A 21,553-nucleotide genomic window follows, 5' to 3' on the forward strand; every position below is an offset into this window, starting at 1 on the left:
CCACAAATACTCCTAAGAGCTGTAACTTTCTGCTTGGGTCATGCCGCCTGGTTGGTTTGCAAAAAGCAATCCAAGAAATACTTCATCCTATCTAAAGAACAAACCCAACCCAAAGGACCCATTTTACCACAACTGGATCTATCAAGATTCAGTCTCTGAGATGCAGGTGGTGGACCACTTCAACTTCATCTTCTCTCCTGCTTCCTGTTTCAATGGCTGGTTACCAATCCCTATATACAACACTATGAATGCTTGCAACTCGTTTGACGTGCCTTCTTTGTTCTTTTAACAGTCAAGAACAACTTCATTCAGAAAAGCAGCAAAAGTTCATGCGAAGAAAAAAAAAATCTAAAAAAGAGGTGTACCAACAACAGGAGACCCTCTCTTCAGTTACTTGATCAAAAGCTCAGACGAGACTAGGAGTCCATTTGGACCCTTTTTGAGGCCCAAACTCCTTTTTGAGCCAAATTGCAGTTCGTTTGATGCGTTTAAATGCCATTTGCAAACCATGGCTTACTCCCCCACTTGACAAAATAGACCCCAAAGACTCATTGAAAACCAATCAACAAGTAGACCGAAAAAGGAGGCTTGAAAACCCCTATAGGGAAAACCCCCCGTTGTGGAAGTGCGTCCAAACAGGCCCTAAAGAATTCACACCTAATTTTGTTCATTCTGTCTTGATCCTTGCAAATAATTTGCATGGTTAAGGAAGTGACTCAAGAAAGAACACATACAAATGGAAGAAATATACCTCAGCCAACCATATCTAACACAGGAGACTACATTTGGACAGTCTTGAGTTGTTCTTTTCTTTTCCTTTCTTTTCCTCCAATAAATAGATTCCAATGTTCACAGATACAGAGGAAAGCAAGCCAATTGATCCAGCACTCTTTTTTCTGGATACAGCAATTTTCGAAGCTAAAAAAAATGGTAATGTATGGGTCTCACTCGCTTACCGACCAGTAGTGTCCATGAGACAGCAGCAGCCAGATGATGCTTCAAGTCTGATCTCCAGGCAGCTAACAGAAAACTACCACTCCATTTTTATACAATTCAGCAAGCTTGAAGCAATTGTTTGAAGAACCTGTGCAAAATATAGTAAAACAGAATTTGAACCCAGTAGTCTGCCATCTAAACTTGGAACATACTGCATTTTAAATTAAGGTTTGCTTGAATACATCCTGATGAATTACAATAAGATGTCAGGACTGGAGCAGTTGGATTTGAGACTTTTTCAATGTACCACTTTTATGATAGGGCTTCCCCTTGCATGGGGGATGCCCAAAAAAGCTCTCGGATTGAATATTTCAACCCACTGATTATGCAAAGGTTATGGTGTGACCGTTCATGTTGAAAGCAAGCAAAAGAGCCAAGTTATCAAAGGATTGAAATGATCCAATTGAGAGCTTCCAGTTGTCGTCTTTTCACCAAAGGAAGTGACACTTGTCATATAAACGATTTGGATCATTGGAAGATTACCCATATTCAAAGGCCGCATATTGCAATACATCGGGATGTATTCAAGCAAACCTCCCTAAAAAAAGGACATTTGAACAGGATGCATCTATTGGAAAAGGGAAAGTTACAGAATGACTTGGAAGAACCTAACGACAGTTCATTTCATTAAAATTATTTATAAATAAATAAAGATGGCAAACATTCTGCTAATTTCTTGAGTGATTTGAAATAATTTCAAAACATGTTTTATCTCAGAAATCAAGTTTCTTCAGGTCTCTGAGTTTGACACAATCAAGCCAATAAAAGACTTGAGGATGTTATAAAATATCAGACTGCCTAATTTAATCTTTTTTTATAAAATATGAGAATGGGCATGGCTGCTTAAGAATGATGAAATCGAGCTCAGTTAGTCACTGGGCTTTTGAACATTTGATCAGAGTACATTATTCATGAAAGAAACACAGAATGCATCCATAAGGTATAACTAAGTTTTTAAGAGGTGAGAACACTTCAAGGGCTCGAAGAAATTTCAGCAGCTCCCAGGAGGCTTTTCAAGGAAATTACTTTACTGCCAATAGTTGTACAACCTATGTATTTCTGATAGTCTACAACCTATGTATTTGGACATGGACGTGTAATAGTAAGAGGTGAACGAGTATCCGATCATTACAGGTGGCAACCATCAGGCTTGGATTTCATTTAGACCTGACTTTTTGAACTGCATGGCCCAGGCCTATTCAAAATTCAAACTTATGAGTTTGCAGGGAGCAGGTCTGGCCCATTGCCAGCCCAAGATACCACAACGGGTTAAAAGCCCAACAGTGAGCTTCACTGAGCCTGTATGTCACGCCACGCACACATGTAGCCCACAATATAATAATTTGCCTATGCTACACACTACATAGACTACACAACACGCTACGTAGCTTACATTACAAGTTATTTTTCAGAACAACATTAAGATCAATTAATGTTTTCAATAATTGGTCACATTTTTCTATTTTCAATAAAAATTAGTTAATCCTTTCGATGCTTGTAGTAAAATAATATAAGTAACAATATTAAATCAATGTCGTTGCTCTTTCTTTACCTTGATATTTAATCATTGCCCTTCCTATTACTTTAGGTTACATTTGGTTGCACCAAATATCATGAAATTTTGTTAAATTTAGTATTAATCAGTCTAATTTGGTGCAGAATATCATGAATTGGTGCAAATAAGTGCAACCTTAATTAAAAATCTAGGAGTAGCATGTAGCTTACACTACACACTAGGTAGCTTACTCCTCACACTTCAGAGAGGCGAATGCTACACTTCATGCTATTCACTATTTAAAAGACTGCTTCATTGTTCCAATCAGTGTTCCAAATATCAAAATTTGCCAAAAATTACTTCATTGTCCATAATATCTGATATTATTGATAATATCGCTGATATTATCAATATTACCATATCAGAGATATTAAAGCTGCTGGATGTTTAAAATTTTCCAAATATCACCGATATTTTTATAATATTAGTGATATATGGCGATATTAGCAATGTTGAGAAGAATCCCTTGTAAAAGTTCCCATATCTAATATTAGTGATATATGGCAATATTAGTGATATATTACCATATCTAATATTAGTGATATATGGCGATAGTATCGGTGATAGCATCGATAATATCACCAATAACAGGGAAACATCCATAAATAGGCGAAATTTTTCAGAAAATAGGAAAAAAAAATTTCCAAAAATCTCCATTTTTGGGTGTTTTGAAATTATTATTTTTTCTATAGGTGATTTCAATCACTCTTATTTTTTATTTTCATAGTTTGGATTTGGGGAGAAATCTCAAGTCAAACAAAGATGGGCTAGAACTCAAAGATTACAAAAAATCCATAAAAACTTTTTTATTCAAACGTTAGCATGGATTGCAATGGAAATCCATGTCTATACATAATTCGCATGCATTGACATGGATTTGTGTCAAAAATATTAATATTTAAATGAAAAATGAGAGAAATTGGCGACATCCTAATTTTCCCATTTTCTATTGGAAAATATGTGTTTTTCACTGTCAGTTAATATGGAAATTTTATATATTAATGACTGTTGGCCGATCTATTGATTGGCAACAATTTTTATATATTTATGTTACACTGATTTTTTCAATAACATATGGTTAGGCCCCTATAAAATGGAAATTTATTATTTATAGTTATTTGTTGCAACATTTTGATTCCTACATGTGTAAACATGCATCTTTTAACATCTCCTGAAGTTTCACTAAAGAATTCCACCTTTTCCCCAACGTTTCCCAAATGTTTCCCTCAAACGATGATATTTTTCTGAGTATCAGCAATAATGTCAGCGATACCGTTACATGTTTCTATATCTCTAGTCTTCAATACATGTAACAATATCAATACTCTAAACACTAGTTCCAATTTTTGGGCCAGGTCATCTATATGGTGGGGCCTAACTGACGGATGGTTCAAATGCATGTAACTGCATGAAGAGGTGCACGTGGGCTAGTGGAAATCTACACTTTATTATGTGCGTGATGAGTTTCAAAGATGTATTTTTATACTAGGGATTAGAATTCTCAAAAATCAAGCCGATCCAGTCATCGAATGGGCCACACCATATAAAACAATGTACACATGTGGCCTGCCTTCTGATTGTTTTGTGTCATCTAATCATCATCGTCTAGTGCATCTCTTGGACAAGTTCGATGTCATATGCACATCAAGTTGGCACCACAATGCTTGGCCCCGATTTTATTGGGAAAAAAGGACAAAGGACATCTTGGTCATTTCACCCTCCATGTTGGACTTTAGAAAGTAAAGGCCTGCTTTGAGAAAATAAAAAAATCTTAGGCAGATATATAATACACTAAAACAATAAAAGGTAGAAGCCAACTTTTATGGCCAGGCTTGGGCCTGCAAAATCGGAACTTTGAATAGGCCCAGCCCGATGGGCCAGCCCAAAACAGTTCAAAATCCAGGCCAAGACCAACCCCAGGCCTGGCTCGTCGACAGCCCTACCAACTTTTTCCTAATAACCACGTCTTCGTAGAGAGGAAACTTTTCAAAATTTTAAAAATAATAATAATAAAAAGAAGAAAAAGGAAAAAGAAAAAATGAGTGCCCTAGAAGCATATACCATGACCATGACTTCTGAAGAGATTGTGAGAGTAACCACATTTTTAAGCAACAGTACGATTCCCTGGACAAAACATCTTTTATTAACCTCAAGAAAATTTGCAATCACCACGTTAAATTGATATTCCTTTTCAGGTTTTAGTACATGATATGGTAACCATTCCCTTGAAACCAGTTTTGACTTTTGAGGGAAAAAAACAAATTGAATTTGCATTTGAAACTTTCTGCAAGCTCATGTATAGTTAGAAGATTTCAAGAAAAACCAAGTGCGATCCTTAACTTTCCCTCATATCTGGTTATCTGACTCTAATATGCAGCTGAAGCACTAATAAATGGAGCAACTTACCTTACACAAGTGCTGAAAGAATGGAATGGAAGCTGCAGATAACTGGATTTTCGAACAGGCTAAGAATCAGTTCCTGTTCTAAACTCCCTCCAAATAAAAGTCAGAAACGACAGAATTGATTGTATCGACCCGAAAATTTGTATTATCAATGCCCGATAAATGCGCCACCTTCACAAATGAGTGAAATCCAAGGAACTGTCTGAACTTTATCCCATGACAGCAATGAGGAATTGTGAATCTCTACATCTTTGTGGTAGTCACTGCTCTGAGCTCCCTCCACTCGTGTGCTGCTTGATGAGCTGGTCCAAAAATGATAGGATTTCAAAACAGGCTTCTCCAGAAAAAGTCACAGAACATTAAACAGACATACAGCAATAGGGGAACAAAATAGTCAGACTGGCAACAAGCAAGACATCATAAAAATAGCATGATTGGTGCATGAAAATGCACCCCAGGCAGCAAGTCAGCAGTTTTGTTTTCTTTTGGGCCAGTGAGCTGCATCTGTGACATGTCTAACACTATTGTGTCTGACTATATCACTCTCCAGAGAATAAGATCCATCTCAAAATGATAGAAGGGAAAATGCATAATATGCAGTAAAAATGACAGGAGCCATTCTGGAATGATTAGGAAGCCATGCACTCCACCTTGTAGTAGTATTTCTTCCGGAGTTTGATAGCCATCCTTATGCACCTTTTCACCTTTATTTTTAGTATCTTATCATTGAACATCTGCAAAAGGTTATGAAAATGGAAGCAGCATGTTATCTCCAAGACAACCATAAAAGACTTGAATTTATGCAAGAGAACTGTTCTTCTCAGATGTCAAAACTAATGTAGATTCCAGACTTCAATTTCCTATGCCAAGGGAGCTCCTGGCAGCTGATGTTTGATGTAAAAGGAGAAGCATTGGATAAGGACTATAACCAAATCCAACAAGATAGCCTCCTAATTTCATTTCAACTGAACATGATGCATGACACATGCAAGCTAGCCTCTAATTTTGTTCAACAGAAGATCTCTGAGGGATGCATGACGAGGATACTCCATGGAAATGCTAGCAACCAAATTTAACCTAACCTGCACATATGATGTATATTTCCCAGATGTAAAACCCCAATTCAAAAGACATGATCCTCGAATCCATGCAATAAAAAAGGGACATTGTGCCAAGAGACGGAGCTCTCTAAAGAAAATAATTATTTCCAAGAAGTTGAAAAAGGGCTTCATGCACATGTCGAACTTATGCCATGCAGAATAAAAATTGATAAAAGCTGAAATTTGACCTTCCAGAAAATCTTATCCTTAAAAAAAAAAAAAAAAAAAAAAAAAAAAAAAAAAAACAACAACAACACTCCTATTTGGTAAATTTTCTCAGAGGCTATGAGTCACAGACAGACCAGGGAAATGAAGCTACCTTTATCAGATCATCAATTGAGTGGGTTTTTTTCATAACTTTTTGGCGGTGGATGATGATAACTGCTGCTACACAGAAGACAGGTAATTCATCATCCCCATTTCTCGTTGATGAAGTAATGGTACAAATCTGCATGTGGTCATGTCTTGTGCGGAAACTAACCCCAGTCAAGCCACAAAAGGGATATCTTAAACCCGATCTCATTCCATTATTATCAGATGCAGAATTTTCTACACTGCCATGTGCTGATTGTGAGCCCTTCAAATCTCTTTTACCATTCTCCAGGCTTTCGACTATTGGTCCTGCATCTGAATCCCTTGGAAGCTGTAAAACCAATGGTTCAAGACAATTCTCCTCTAATTCCCGGGCAACAGCTTCATCAAAATCAGCAGCCCACATCATCTGAAGAGAAGAACAGAGAGTTATAAACAATAACATGCCACCTTTGACAGAAGAATGACACGAAACAGCAGAATCTACTTCGTTGTTTAAAACCCATGGCAGTTCATTTCCTGTTTTCTGAAAAAGATAAGAAACTTAAGCGAGAATTTATCAGTGGCAAAAACAACATAACAAAGTATTTGGGCTTTGGAAATATGCCATTCAGAAATTCTCATCAACTTTCATGTCTTCCATGGGCAGCTTGGTGTTAACATTGTTGGCCAAATTACACCATAGAACCTCCCTAAGTACGAAGTCCCAATTGGTTAAATCCATGTTCAAATAATGAGCTAATAAACCACAAGGTCCCATGGCTTTGCTCCAGGACATGGTTCAAATTTTCATTTGTCATGATACTTGTCAATGCATATCACCAATAGTATGAAAGTTTATTCCCAGTGCTACATAGGACTTGTGTGGTTACAGGCAATACCATGGGCATATCATCAGATGTTTCTTGATGCGCAGTCTAAAGCAATGTTCCAAATATCACCAATGCGATATCACCAGTCTCACTGACCCGTGTGATGTATCATGTATGTATGTAGTGAGGACAGAGATGACAACTTCAAGCCACCTTGTAACTCAATGTGGGTTTGAGGCAAAGGTATGTTTTTTCATTCTCTTTAATTTGTGGATTTATTGCTTAGGTTTTATCAATTGCTTTGTATGGTATTTGAATTATATGAACTCATTTTGGTTATAATTGCACTGCTTTTTAACAACAACGCATGGTTTAGGCCCCTACAAAATGGAAACCCATTGTGTATAGTTGTTTCTTGCAATATTTTGATTCTTATGTGTAAACAAGTGGCTTCTAACATCTTTTGAAGTTTCACTGAAAAAATCCACCTTTTTCCAAATATTGCCGACATTTTTTCCAAATATCGATGATATCAATACATGTTTTCTGTATTCCCGGTCATCAGTACATGTAATGATACTGGTACTTTGAACATTGTTCTCAAGAACCATCAGATGCTCTGGTCTCAAGATGCCAAACAATGCTCCAGAGCCCCTTTACCAAATTTTAAAGTTTCTTTCAGGGGTCATTTATAAGAAGACTGAAACTGTTCCTAAATCATTTGTAAGAAGACTCAAACTTAAAAACTTTACAATAAATTATGAGAGGCAGTTTAGCATATGCACAAATTATAGTTTGCAGTGACATTGTCCCCAATTAGCTGATGAAATAGGGACCGTGCACACAAGACCAGGTCCCATCACTTGTTAGGTGACGACCTTACCTTCTTATATCAGGGGCAGTATGAGGGCTACAATTCTTGTGCACTACCAATTTGTTTCTATTGTATTATACCTTCCAACGATAACTAAGGAATACAAACCTCCCACATACAAAGGGCCTCATCAAAGGACAACTCCCGACGGAAAAGCACCAGCAGCATTCGGAAAGCAAAATGCAGACTTTCAGCACCTATAAGTGACAAATGCCTGAACATTTCAGCATCTGTTAGTTCCAATATCTTCCATAATGCTTGCAACTGCTTCATTACTCCTGTTGGCCCTTCCATCTGGAAATTATCACGCTGGAAAATATGTCAAAGAATATGTCACTATGAGGCAGAAAACACAGTCACCCAGTCCTGGATAACTGAGTGTACAAAACAAATCAATGTAATGTGTTTCAAGCAAGTGTGGGAGTACCATTCTCCGTAGAAGCATCTCAAAGCACCAAAATGCATCTGCGTTATCCTCATAGAGGACAACAAAAGGAGACAGCAAATCACTCATACCTAAAATGAAATTTCCAATTATAAAACAGCTTAAAAGGCACTAAAAGCTGATATCACATAGGAGCGAAACCTTAGGGGTATTATGTTAGAAAATGTATAGTTTGCTGAATTGCAGGGTTTTGATCCAAACTGTAGATCTGTTGGCACCAGCCATGTCTATGTGATGTCCCAGAAATCTTCTAGATTGAAAGATTTTAACTGTTTCATATGGTGTCACATAATATGAGAGAAACAAAGCAACAGGCCACATTAAGTGGATAAAAGTCAAATGCTGAAGTGTTAGGATCTTCCAGTCTAGGAGATTTACTAGAAATCCCCATTGAAAAAATAAGCCACATATAACAGATAGTTCAGATCACCAAACTTGAGCCCACGTGTATTGAATTATGTGCGTCAGCAAATGTCAGCAAACTATACATTTGCAAATAAGCAGGACCCTTTAACTCCTCGAAACTTAAATTGCACACAGCACACCAATTTCCTTATCTGGTGCACACAAAACTTATCAAGGATGTGAAAACAGAGGTCTCCTGATCCAGGTTGTTCAATGGATGGGTCCCACAGTGAACCGGCCAGAGTAGAAAATTCTCACTGATGAGAATCTTAGTTGCCAGAACAATGACCTACAATGGCCAGTCGGAAAGAATAGCCAGTGGCCAGCATTAAGTGAAAATGGTCTGCCAATTAGATAGATGAGGTTTATCTAGTCCATGCAAGTTGCAGATGGTGACTCATCCACTGTGGGACCCTCCTGATGAATGATCAGGATTCAGTACCAGGAATCATTATGCCACAAGCCCACTTGAGTGCAGTGAACCAGAATGTGGAATTGGGGTGCTGTGCTCCCACTAGAATTCCCCTTTCATAAATTGATTGCATCCAGCCCTACGAAGAACTCAATGAGCAACCAATAATACAGACACAGACACAGACACAGACACAGACACACAGACACACACACACACACACACACACAGAGTATGTATGTATATACATCATGGTGTTCCGTAAAGGTGATGGTGGCAACCATCACACGTTATGGGGTCGTAAAGACCATTACAGAAAAAATGACCTGTAAAGACCGTTACAGCCCCCGTAACGGCCCATCCCATTACAGGTTTTCAAGTTTTTTTTTTTTTTTTTTTTCAATAAAAAAGAGACCATAACGGCCGTTACACTCAATATCGTAAAGGTAACGGTTATGGCCATAACATCCATCATTACCATTACGAAATACCTTGATATACATACATGATGTTGAACAGCGAAGACAAAGGAACAACCTTGGCAGTATCCAGTAGCAGGATCAACCCATGCATAAACAGCAAGAATATCTGACATTCGAGCCATGTTTTTAGCATCCTCGTAAAATTCAAGATGGCTGTCCGTTCTCACCACATCAACAACTGAAATGGCATACATAGTGTCATGGTGGAAAACTAATAAAATAAACAGATTAAACCATCAGATAATTTTCGCATTTATTTAGTTACCAATTCTGTGAAGTGTCCAAAGCCATTCAGAAACTCTTTCTTCACTGGCCCTCACTCCATTAGATGTAGTTGCATTTATCATGGCTGCTTCAGGAACATCTGATATTCTCAGTCTGTTTACTATTTCAGTTTTGAATTCCAAGTCTGCTTGTCCTTGGACATCTGAACTAAACATCTCAATCTCACTGTTTCTTGAATGCAAGACACTACCTAAAGGTAAAGCCTTCGATTCCATAATTAGATCTACATTATTATTAATTTGAAAACTATGCATGGATTCATCCTTTAATCTAAATGATTGGTCTGCAGATAGCCCATCATCATGTGCCCCGCATCCTATCTCATCTTCATCATTCTTTTGGAACAAATCCGTGACAGGTAGAGGGGGGAAATCAAAATAGTTCTCAGTTACATATTCTTTAGAAGATGGCACTGCACATGAAGAATCATAGGCTGCACTATCAGTGCTTCCCCTAACACTGACAAGGTCGACTGAATCACTTGAACTTTCTCTTTGCCATGCATATGATGTATTCGTACAACCATTATTCAAATCATGGTCTGCCTCTAATGTGTTAGCGCCATCTTGAGAAGCTTGTCCACTTTTGACGTCTGCTTCCCCGTTGCCATTATCTCTAGACATGGTTCTCACATCCATCACTTTGGAGCCAACAACATAGGCAAGGGTACCAGTGCCAACGCTTGAATGCATCATCTGACACTGCTTGATTAAATCCTCGTACCGCTTCCTGCATAAAAAGATCTCATAAGGCTCTTCTCAGCTATCAATTGGAAAAAACTAGAAAATAATATAATGTTTATCAGGAAACCATATGGCCCACAATAAGTTGTTCTGGCAGAAAGGATCTGAAAGTTATAGCAGTGTCAATTTGTAGAAAAACCGAGGATATAGGTGACAGCTATACGTCTAAGATTCTGCAACCTTTCACTGTGTGTGTGTGAATAAAATCCAAAAAAAAAAAGGATTACCAGTGTAATCAGCAGCCAAGCATCAACCAAGGGTTGTGTATGAACTGTGGGACAGGAAAATAGTTGGACAAGCAGTAATGGATCTTCCAAATCTGATTCAGAAGTGGCACCACAAAACTCAAGAAACTCTTTCCAGGAATCAAAGATAGTATAGAGACTAAATAATATTTGAAGAAAGAATTGAAGAGTAATCACACCAAAACAATCGTCCAAGGCGGGGCAGTCAATAAGCTAGGCATGGGCCAAGCAAAATAGAAATTTTGAATAGGCCCGGCGCAAACAGTTCAAAATCCAGGCCGAAGCCAATCCCATGCCCCACCTGTTGACAGCCCTAGGTCAAGGTGGCATCGCTCGTTGAAGAGTCTCACTTCAACGGTCCAATCACAGGATGTGAACATCCTTCAAAAAAAATCACGGGATGTAAAAAGTAACAGAAGCTTTTTCTCATCAATAATTGTTGACCCATTTCACAATTGCATTAACATATAATATGCATCTCTATTATATATCGCAAGCAGCCAAGGGAAATATTTTCCACTCAATTAGTTTTTCAAGCAGCTAAGAGCCTATTTGGTGGTGGCCACTTAAAAGTGAGTACATCTCAAATGGGGAACACCAAATATAACCCGAAAAGAGAAATTGATTACAAACATCAATGGACTTTGAACAGGAAGCCCAATGCACTACTTCCTACTTCTCAGCATCTCTAGCACCGTCCCACTTAAATTTTGGAAACAACGGTTGGTCCTCTCCCCCCAAAGAGCCCATAACACTGCCATAGGAACCAGCTGCCACACCAACCTTTCTTATCAACCCTGCCCCCATGCCAAGCCCAAAGAAGATATTCAATTGACCCTAGATTACCCATGGAGTTTTGAATGCCTCAAGGAAGTTGTCCTGCACTTTTTTAGCGAAGTTGCAGTGAATGAAGAGGTAGTTAACTATCTCCACACTATTCATGCACATCAATCACACGTTGGGTAGCACCATCAATCTCATTTGGAGATCATCCACTGTAAGCACCCTTTTCCTACCTGCCAATACAAATGCCGCCACCTTGAAGGAGCCCTATAGAACCAAGTATAGGAAGTTTGGTCACTAGCCTCTCCCATCAGAGCACCTCTGAGCATCTTGTAGAAGGAACGAACCAAGAAGCTTCCTGACTTTTCGCTACTCCACACCATTGCATCCCTTTCCCCGACTGAGGGCTGACAACTGTGAAGACAATCCAATAGCCTTTCAAATTCCTCCACCTCATCTAACAAGTTTCTGTAGCAAGGGGGAGACCACATCACTACATTACCACAAATAGAAAAGCATTGAGCCACCGAAATGTTCTTTTCCATTGCAAGCTGAGCAATTACTAAGAATTCCAGTAGGAGAGGTCTTTCACAAATCCACTAATCCTCCCATAATCGAATCTGCTGGCCATCACTGAGAGAGAAAGAAACCTCCATTCCCACCAAGGGGGGACCTTGGAAACCACTCTTCACATAATCGAAGTCTTGTAAAGAGAAGAAAGGGTCTTTAACCCACCATCACCCTTCTCGGACCCCAAACTAGCAGGCAATGACCTCCCTCTACAAGTTCTCTTCTTCCACGCCAAACCTCCACACCCATTTCCTAGCAACGCCTTGTTCATAATGTCCAAGTCTCTTTATACCCGCAACTCTTTCTTTGTTCTTTTTCTTTTCTTTTTTTTCTTTTTTTGAGAAATACCTGCATCTCGTTTGGCTAAAGGCTTGCATACGTCTTCCCATTCCAGGAGATGAAATTTATGGTTCTTCGGCTCCCCTCCACAAAACATTCCTTCTCAATCTCCCCAACCGTTCCAACAATAGATTTTGGGCACCAGAAGAGAGATGAAATAGAGTTGCGATTTAGATAAGGATTAATAAGAGTTAACCACCCATTCAAAGAGAGGAACTGACTCTTCCAGTCGGATAGCTTCCTCTCAAACATTTCAATCACTATATCCATGAGATGCTTCGCCAGTTCCCAATGCATAGAGGGAGGCCAAGATATGTTGATGGAAAAGATCCTGTGCCACACCCAAACACTTCTACCAACCATGTTACCTCTTCCTCGGACAAACAAGCACCTAGTATCTCGCTCTTGAGAATAGTTACTTCCAAACCCGACACAACTTCACCATTTTACTTAAGTCATCTACCATGACTTCATCGACCTCACAGAATAAAATGGTATCATCCGCAAACTGCAAGTGGGAGATTTGCATCTCCACCTCCACACACTAAACCCGCTGAATAAACTGGTCACTTCACCCTTTTTCCAACATCTTGCTAAAAGCCTTTGCAGTCACACGGAACAAAAGGGGGGAGAAAGGGTCACTTTCCCTGATATTGTGCGATGCTTTGAAAAGAAACTTTTGGAGACTCGTTAACCATAACAGAGAATCTTGCCAACCCGACGCACTCTTGCATGCATCTCCTCTACTTCTACCCACAACCCAAGCTTCCCAACATATAGTAAAGAAAATCCCGGTCCACATGATCATAAGACTTCCCCATGTCCACTTTGCATATTGTGCCCTTCTTGCCATCCTTATGCCGAAAATCTATACACTCATGAGCTATGAGTGCACTATCCAGAATTTGTTAAACCATGGAACTTGGAGATCACATTTGGAAGAACCCCCTAGAAGTTGGAAGACAAGATTTTAGCTAAAATCTTGAGAATATTTACGTTCAAACCCGACAAATGCAAAACACTTCAAACACTTCACTATCTTCCTCATGTCATCTACCATGGCTTCATCAGTCTCATAGGATAAAATGGTATCTCCGCAAATTGCAAGTGAGAAATTCACATCCCCACCATCACGCTAAACCCGCTAAATAAACTAGCCGCTTCACCCTTTTCCAACATATTGTTGGAAGCCTCCGCAATCATTAGGAACAAAAGGGGGGAGAGAGGATCGCCTTGCCTGGTGTCATATGATGCTTTGCAAAAAAAAAAAAAAAAAAACTATTGGAGACTTGTTAACCATAACGGTGAATCTTGCTGACCCAACACACTCTTGGATCCATCCCCTCTACTTCTACGTTATGGTAACCCAACCTTCCTAACATAATAGTCGAGAAAATTCTAGTCTGCATGATCATAAGCATTCTCCACGTCCAACTTGCATATTATGCCCTTCTTGCCTTATGGTGCATTATCGAAAATTTGTTTGCCCGCTATGAATGCACTTTGGGACTTGAAGCCCCTTGCTATGAATGTACTTTGGGACTTCAAGATGATCCATCCCCCATACACGCACCCCCCCCCCCCCTACCAAAAAAAAAAAAAATGGAGAGACTTATAGGCCTAAAATCTTTCAAGCTATCTCCTTCAACTTTAGGAATAATAGTAATAAAAGATGCTCCTAGCTTCGCCAACAACCATCCTCTATCGAAGAATTCAAACACGAAATCGACCAAGCCGCACTTCACAACTTCCCAAAACTTGGAAAAAGACATAGGGAAGCCATCAAAGCCCGAGGTCTTATCCCTCCTCAACGAGTCCACCACACCTTTGATCTCCTCCACTATAAACAGCTTCTCCAGGGTTATCACTTCCTTCATAGAAATGAGATTAAAAACCAAGTTGTCCAGGAGAGGCCACTTCCAACCTTCACTATAAAGTAAGTCTTGGTAAAATCTCACAATATGATCATAAGCTAGGGATTTCTCCTCAACTCTCCTCCATCGACCACCACACTATGGATCCAATTGTTCCTCGCTCAAGCATTGGTGACACTGTGGAAAAAGCACGTATTCCGGTTCCTCGCTCCAGTCAGAGGACTTTATTGAACAAAGTAATGAACAACTAATATGCAAACTAAAGAAATCCATATATGGACTTAAACAAGCTTTCAGACAGTGGTATCTCAAGTTTAACCACATAATTGTTGCCTTCGATTTTCAAGAAAAAACTGCAGATAGGTGTATTTATTTGAAGGTCAGTGGAAGTAAGTTTATCTTTCTAGTCCTATATGTAGATGATATTTTGCTTGCTAGTAATGATTTGGGCATGTTGTGTGAAACTAAAGATTCTCTTCAACAATTTTGAAATGAAAGATATAGGTGCAACCACTTTCGTAATCGGCATTGAGATATATCGAGATAGATCGCGCCAACTACTTGGACTATCTCAGAGAGCCTACATTGATAAGATTCTTGAAAGGTACAATATGAAGAACTGTAGGGCCGGTGATGCACCTATTGTTAAAGGAGACAAATTCAACGAGGATCAATGCCCAAAGAACGATGTAGAGAGAGCACAAATGAAAGACAAACCATATGTTTTTGTGGTCGGAAGCCTTATGTATGTGCAAATTTCCACTCGGGCCGAAATCAGCTTTGTTGTAGGAACGTTGGGCAGAGATCAAAGTGACCATATATTGGATCACTGGAAAGTTGCTAAGAAAGTCATGTGCTACCTACAAGGAACCAAGGATTACATGCTCACATATACAAGATCCGATCATTTAGAAGTGATTGGATATTCTAACTTTGATTATGTCGGATGCACTGATAGCAGAAAGTTGACATCTGGTTATGTCTTCCTACTTGGTGGCGGGGCCATTTCGTGGAAAGTGTTAAACAGATTTGCGTCTCTACTTCTACAATGGAAGTGGAGTTTGTGGCGTGCTTTGAGGCCACTACCCAAGCAATATGGTTACAGAACTTCATCTCAAGGCTTCAGTTTGTCGACTCTTAGGGTCCTTACTCTTGCTCCGATGGTAGACTCACAGGAGTTTCAACACTTAGTCAAGGGTTCGAGTACCCATAGGTGGTGAAATACCACTACGACGTGAGTGTGGGGGGTATGTGTGCATGTGTTAAAAAAAATAATAAATAAATAAATAAAAGGCTTTAGTTTGTCGACACCAATTCGAAATCGATGAGAATTTATTGTGATAATGCCGCAAAAGTATGTTACTCTAACAATGACAAGCATTCTAATCAAGCGAAGCATATTGGGGTTAAATACAATTTTGTCAAAGAAAATGTTCATAATCGTCTATTGTCTATTGAACATATAAGGACAAACCAAATGATTGCAGATCCAATGCCCAAAGGTTTAACACCAAATACCTATAAGGGCTATGTAGCTAAAATGGACCTAGTTAAGATATGTACTTTGGTCATTAACTTGATGTAATAGACACTATCTATATGTGACCACATTTTCATTATGCATTCTTACTTATCCTTGTGTATATACATTTAAGATGGATATAAGTGAGATATAATCATTGGACCATTCTGCTTAACAGGCCTTACACTTAGCTTGTTAGTCTCCTCATTAATCATGTGGTTAGATGGAGTTACCAGTGTTGTAATACTTGGAAGGGAGTATATCGTTAAATGATGTATGACCACCATGATTCACATTAGTAATTTCATTTAATCAAGGTCTAATGTCCAATTAGAAATGTTCAATGGGTAAATTGTTTTCTAGTGTGGCGCCATAGGAAGTGTCTTTTTTCAATGTTTGAATCCAAAAGAAGCCTGTTTTGTAAAATCAATGTTTTCAAAAAAATTCAAATTTGAATCAAGGGAAAAGTCCTCGTGTTGTGATCATATAGGCCAAGTGGAAGAATGTTGAAATCTATAGAGAGTGGCGCACATGACCACACTCTTCATATTCCAAAGCGACTTCTCAAATTCTACCCTTTTTGTATTCTGAAGATAACTCCTCGTATAAAGAGGGCGTCTTTTCATATTCCGATGGATGTCTCTTAAAATTCCAAGAATGTCTTTTCACATTCTAAAGAGATGACTTTTCCTACTCCAAAATATTCATTTTTAAGTCTAAAAACTCTTGGAATTTCGTAATACCATTAAATACTCTGATTAATTGGAGGAGACAGAGAGTCATGTAATTAATTGGTTCTTTTGATGGGTTGGAACCAAATCATCTATAAATTCAAGGCTTTGGTCCCTCTCTCCAACTCAACATTGCAATTGATCTCCCATCTCCATTCACACATCATAGTAAGTTGAAGAGGAGAAAAGATTAGAGCTATTTGACCTTTGTTGTTCTTCAAGGTTAGAGGTGTCAGTTAAAGAAGATCTAGACTGTTGAAAGTATGAAAGCAATAGCTCGAATATCAAGCTACTTCATCGTCCAATTCTATGGCACAAGGTATGCCCTCTAATTTGTGCGACACTTTAGTTTTCGTTGAATGCATCATGTCAAAATTCTACTGGTTTTATATTATTGTAAAACTACATAATCAACAACAGAAAGGACTAAACATATTGAAGTCGACTATCACTTTATACATGAGGTCTCCAGTTGTGAAATCTCTACACCATATATCTAATCTCAGGATCGACCTACTAATGTATTCACCAAAGCCCTACCTCACAGTCAGTTTACATGCATATTCTCCAAGCTTGGCATCGACAACATCTATACTCCAGCTCGACTAGGAGTGTTGACGCATGAGGATATGGGCCCGCTTAATGGACGTGGATGTGGTACAACCCACCTAGCTTTTTTTCTTTTATACTTAGTGTTTATATTAATTAGAACTTGTTTGAAATATGAACATTATTAGTGAGGGTATTTTTGTACTTTTTTGGTTTTTATTATTAATATAGAGGGGGGCCCAACTCCTTTTCCCCTCCTCTCTCTTTTCTCCTATTTTATTCTTCTCTCTTTAATCTATGATTCTACACTCTCCAACAAATGAAAAGAATTAGTTAAAATCATCTTAGCAACATAATCCTCACAAAATCTCTGAAAAAAGAAAAAACATAATCTTAACAAAAGTTTTTGAGGAAAATCAGTTTTTTGTGGACTTTTGGCGAATTGACAAGTTGATATCATTCATATGTACGATACATATCGATGATATTTGGGAACTTATAACAGTGATATTTTTACAATATCGCAAATCATCTATATATATATATATATATATATCGACCGATACTGGGAACTTCCCAACTACAACTTAGTTTCATATTGGCAGTTGGCACCATGCGATATCGATAGTATCGACCAATATACATACATATATATATATGGGTAAACCAAATGACATTAAAATCCCCACCGAAACAACACAACAACAAAAACCTATCTTGGATTGAGTTGAGTTCAGCCCACAATATATGCCTCAACGATGCATGGTTCGAGCCATATATCATAGTAACCACCTAAATCTTGATGCCTTCCCCCTCATAATCACTAAAACTAACAACAATAATTTAAATATTGTCAATATCGGCCGATAATATTGGCCGATACTATCGATATTGCATGTGACCGATACGATACATAGAGGGAGTTATTGAATTCATCTGTATCATACAAACATCTCAATATATGGCTGATATATTGAGATACATCCATACATTGGAGATTATGCCAAAACCCATCATAAAATTCTCCGGTACCATTGATATATTGTGATACATTGTAATATGTATCGGAGATGCATTTCAATACATTCCCCTATCGAAAATTCAAAAAGAATCTCAAAAAAAGACCCATAGAAATCCATTTTCTCTTAAATTTATTTGGGAAATCTATTTTCATATTTATATTGTATGATTTATTATGTATATGAACTCATTTTGGATATAATTGCACACATAGTTTAGGACTATATACAAAGGAAACTTGTTGTGCATACTTTTTTGTGGTTTTTATATTTATGTTGTGCATAGTTTAGGACTGTATAATAGGAAACTTGAAGTAGAATGATTTGCACCTTGGCCCTGTGGCAAACGTCTTTGATCTCTGGACTCCTGTTTGCCCAAACCTCGAACTTACTAGGAAAGGATCTTCATTAAGTAACTATCTTACCCCTCTCCCCTTCTTGCCATTCCTTGAGCAAGCCCCCAAGTAATGGTTCATAGAAAACTCAAGGTTTGCCAACTCTGGTGCCCTTTCGGAGACTTCATGGCCTTCCCTTTCTAAGCATTCTAGGTCTTCACACTCCTCCATGAACAAAAAGAGCGCAATGTAATCTTCATCGCAATCTCCAAATGTCACACCCACCATCTTGCCCACTTGCCCCATTGCCTCCTTTATCCATCTCATACCCCTAGCCATGGGGATGAAATTCCATTTCATCCCTTTGGAGGGCCCCTTCAAACTCCCCGGGGAGTTAAGACTAAGACTTTACCTATTTCCCACTGCCTCAAGAAGCTTGAAGCGGTATCACCTCTAACATATCCTGGACGGGGATGTATTGAGATGCTCTCCCCACACGGCTATAGCCTCCCAATCAGATCCCCCACAGACTTTTGTTATATGCAGCAGCTCCTCCAACGCCCGATGTTCTTCCTCGGCAAAGCCTATAAAGCAACGAACCATCGCTTCCACTTGAAACGTATTTACCTCCTTGGCCACCAGAGTTGAAGACCCTACATCTCCCAAACATGAAGGAACCTAACTCATACTTGAGGCGAGAAGGCCATGGCCACCTCCCACCTAGATCTCCCATCCCATTTTCCTTTGCTTTTCCCCACGCAAGAGGCTCAACTTCCATCACTGCTAGATAGGCAAGGACCTCTCCAGTTCTTCAACTAAAGAGCTCGCCACATGAGCGTGGTTATCCAGAGCCCCAGCATGCATAATAGTGCATGCGTGCAAGGTAGCTCCACCTCAAGCCTCTTCCGTGTGCTATGTGTAGGCCCCATTGCGTCCTCTCTTATCCTGCCTTGTTTATATTGAGCATTGGATTACATCTAGAAGCAATCTCTCCTCAAAAGAGCCAACGCTGCCAAAAAAACATGCACATGTCACCATAAAACTCTTCTTCTTCCACCTACTTCGACCTCTTCCCTGGCAACTGTACGCTTTCCGAACCACCTACACACCACCACCTAACCCTTCTCTCAAACCCAGCTTGGGAGACAAGACTGTCATCGACCTGATAGTTGGTCAAAGCTCCCACTACTCTCCATCGTTTAAATTATCTCGGATATTATCATTATCTCTAGCTTGGCGATACTGATAACACTGGTAACGATACCGATAACACCGGTAGTATTAGAAATTACAAGCATCAGCAATGTCTAGCTAAGTATCACCAACATATCGATATCGCCAATATTTTCAACTGTGTAAATTCCAGGCATCGCTTGTATTGTTGATGTATCAATATCTTCATTGTATCGCCAATATGTTCGATTGTGTAAATTCTAGGTGACGCCATGACGCTTGTATCACAAGTGGACCAATGATATTTCAATAATATCATCAACGTAGAGATGTCATGGAAAGTTTGAGATATTATTGTTACGCAACATATGCGATATCGAGACCACAATCTTTCGTTTCCTTTTCAGTTGTCAATGATTTCTTGGCAAAATATCATGAGTTGTTGATATTCTACAATACCAATGGATTTTTGCATGGATGATTGGATGGTTAGATGGGATAGATGGGATGGTTAGACTGTTTCTTACAGCAACACATGCTTTTAAGCCTCCATGAAATGGGAACTTATTATGTATACATTCTTTTTACAATTTTTTTATTCCTAAATATGCAAATATGTGTATTTTAGCATCTCCTAAAGTTTCACTGAAAATTCTACCATTTTTCCCATGTTTTCTCACATTTCCAGTTATTAGCGATACTATCGGTGATATCGATATTGTTTCCATATTCCCCAAACAATGAAACTTGTAGCGATACCGATACTTCGAACACCGCTGCTCTCCCACGACAATCAAGACACGTGTCACCAAGAGGGGCCTCTCCCATCCACCTATTGCTTGTTGACCATTCCCATGCTCCCAAGTAGCACCCTCCCCTTCCGTGCTCTACAAGACCACTGAAATCGAACACCTTCATCTCCCTCTTTTGCCAAAGTTTGTCGTCCGTTCATTTCCCGCCACAATCAAAATATTCTCGGGTTAGCAGTCATCTTCTTCTTTCGAACACAAATCCATGCCTCCTATAGCTCCTCTCCACCCTCCGTCACCAAGTCAATGGCCGTCACTTCCCTAATGCCAGAGCCGACTACTATAAAGACTTCCTTGAACCACAACTCCAACAGGAGCCCCTGCACTGCACCAGGAACCACGCCTCTTCGAGGCCAAAGGCCGATCTCTCTGACAACCGGCAAATCAACTCAACCAACCTGTCATTATGCAAGGAATTGGTTAGGATGATGTGATCCCAATTCTCATTTGGCTTCAAGGAGATCCAAAACTCTCTCACACCTAAAGGCTTAAGGACCATATCAACCTTCTTCAACCCACGGTTCTCATCCAACCACCCACTCACCTCAGCTTCTGACACTCCTCCCTCACCTTTTCCACTAAGAAAACACTTCCTAACACCATTTTTTCTTCCCCAAACCTGCTTCACCACCCCTTTTGTAGATTCTCTACCCCCCACAAGCTTCGAGCCAGATCAGCTAGCCGTAACCACATCCCTGTAAGATTATCTACCCTATTCTTTAATTGTCCCCTATTGCTACTACCTAAGATTTCTTTTCTAATAGTGGTTAAAATAATCCA

The 21,553-nt window shown here is 39.2% G+C and overlaps 1 protein-coding gene across 5 annotated transcripts in view; it reads right to left on the bottom strand.

Annotated features, from left to right (window-relative positions):
• Nucleotides 1-737: 737 nt before the first annotated feature.
• Nucleotides 738-21,553, bottom strand: part of LOC131240186 (uncharacterized) — a 44,620-nt gene continuing 23,804 nt past the window's right edge. For 2 of the 5 annotated variants that reach the window (XM_058238290.1, XM_058238294.1), the window contains 8 exons: nucleotides 10,062-10,810; nucleotides 9,852-9,974; nucleotides 8,480-8,568; nucleotides 8,161-8,361; nucleotides 6,374-6,775; nucleotides 5,605-5,688; nucleotides 4,958-5,256; nucleotides 738-1,084 (listed from right to left, as the gene is read on the bottom strand). In XM_058238290.1, coding sequence (XP_058094273.1) covers nucleotides 5,215-5,256; nucleotides 5,605-5,688; nucleotides 6,374-6,775; nucleotides 8,161-8,361; nucleotides 8,480-8,568; nucleotides 9,852-9,974; nucleotides 10,062-10,810 — 1,690 coding nt within the window. In that variant the 3' untranslated portion in view covers nucleotides 738-1,084; nucleotides 4,958-5,214. The other 3 variants (XM_058238291.1, XM_058238295.1, XM_058238293.1) reach the window with 3 other exon arrangements.

This window comes from Magnolia sinica, chromosome 3, assembly GCF_029962835.1.
Source record: "Magnolia sinica isolate HGM2019 chromosome 3, MsV1, whole genome shotgun sequence".
In the NCBI taxonomy this organism is placed as follows: domain Eukaryota; kingdom Viridiplantae; phylum Streptophyta; class Magnoliopsida; order Magnoliales; family Magnoliaceae; genus Magnolia; species Magnolia sinica.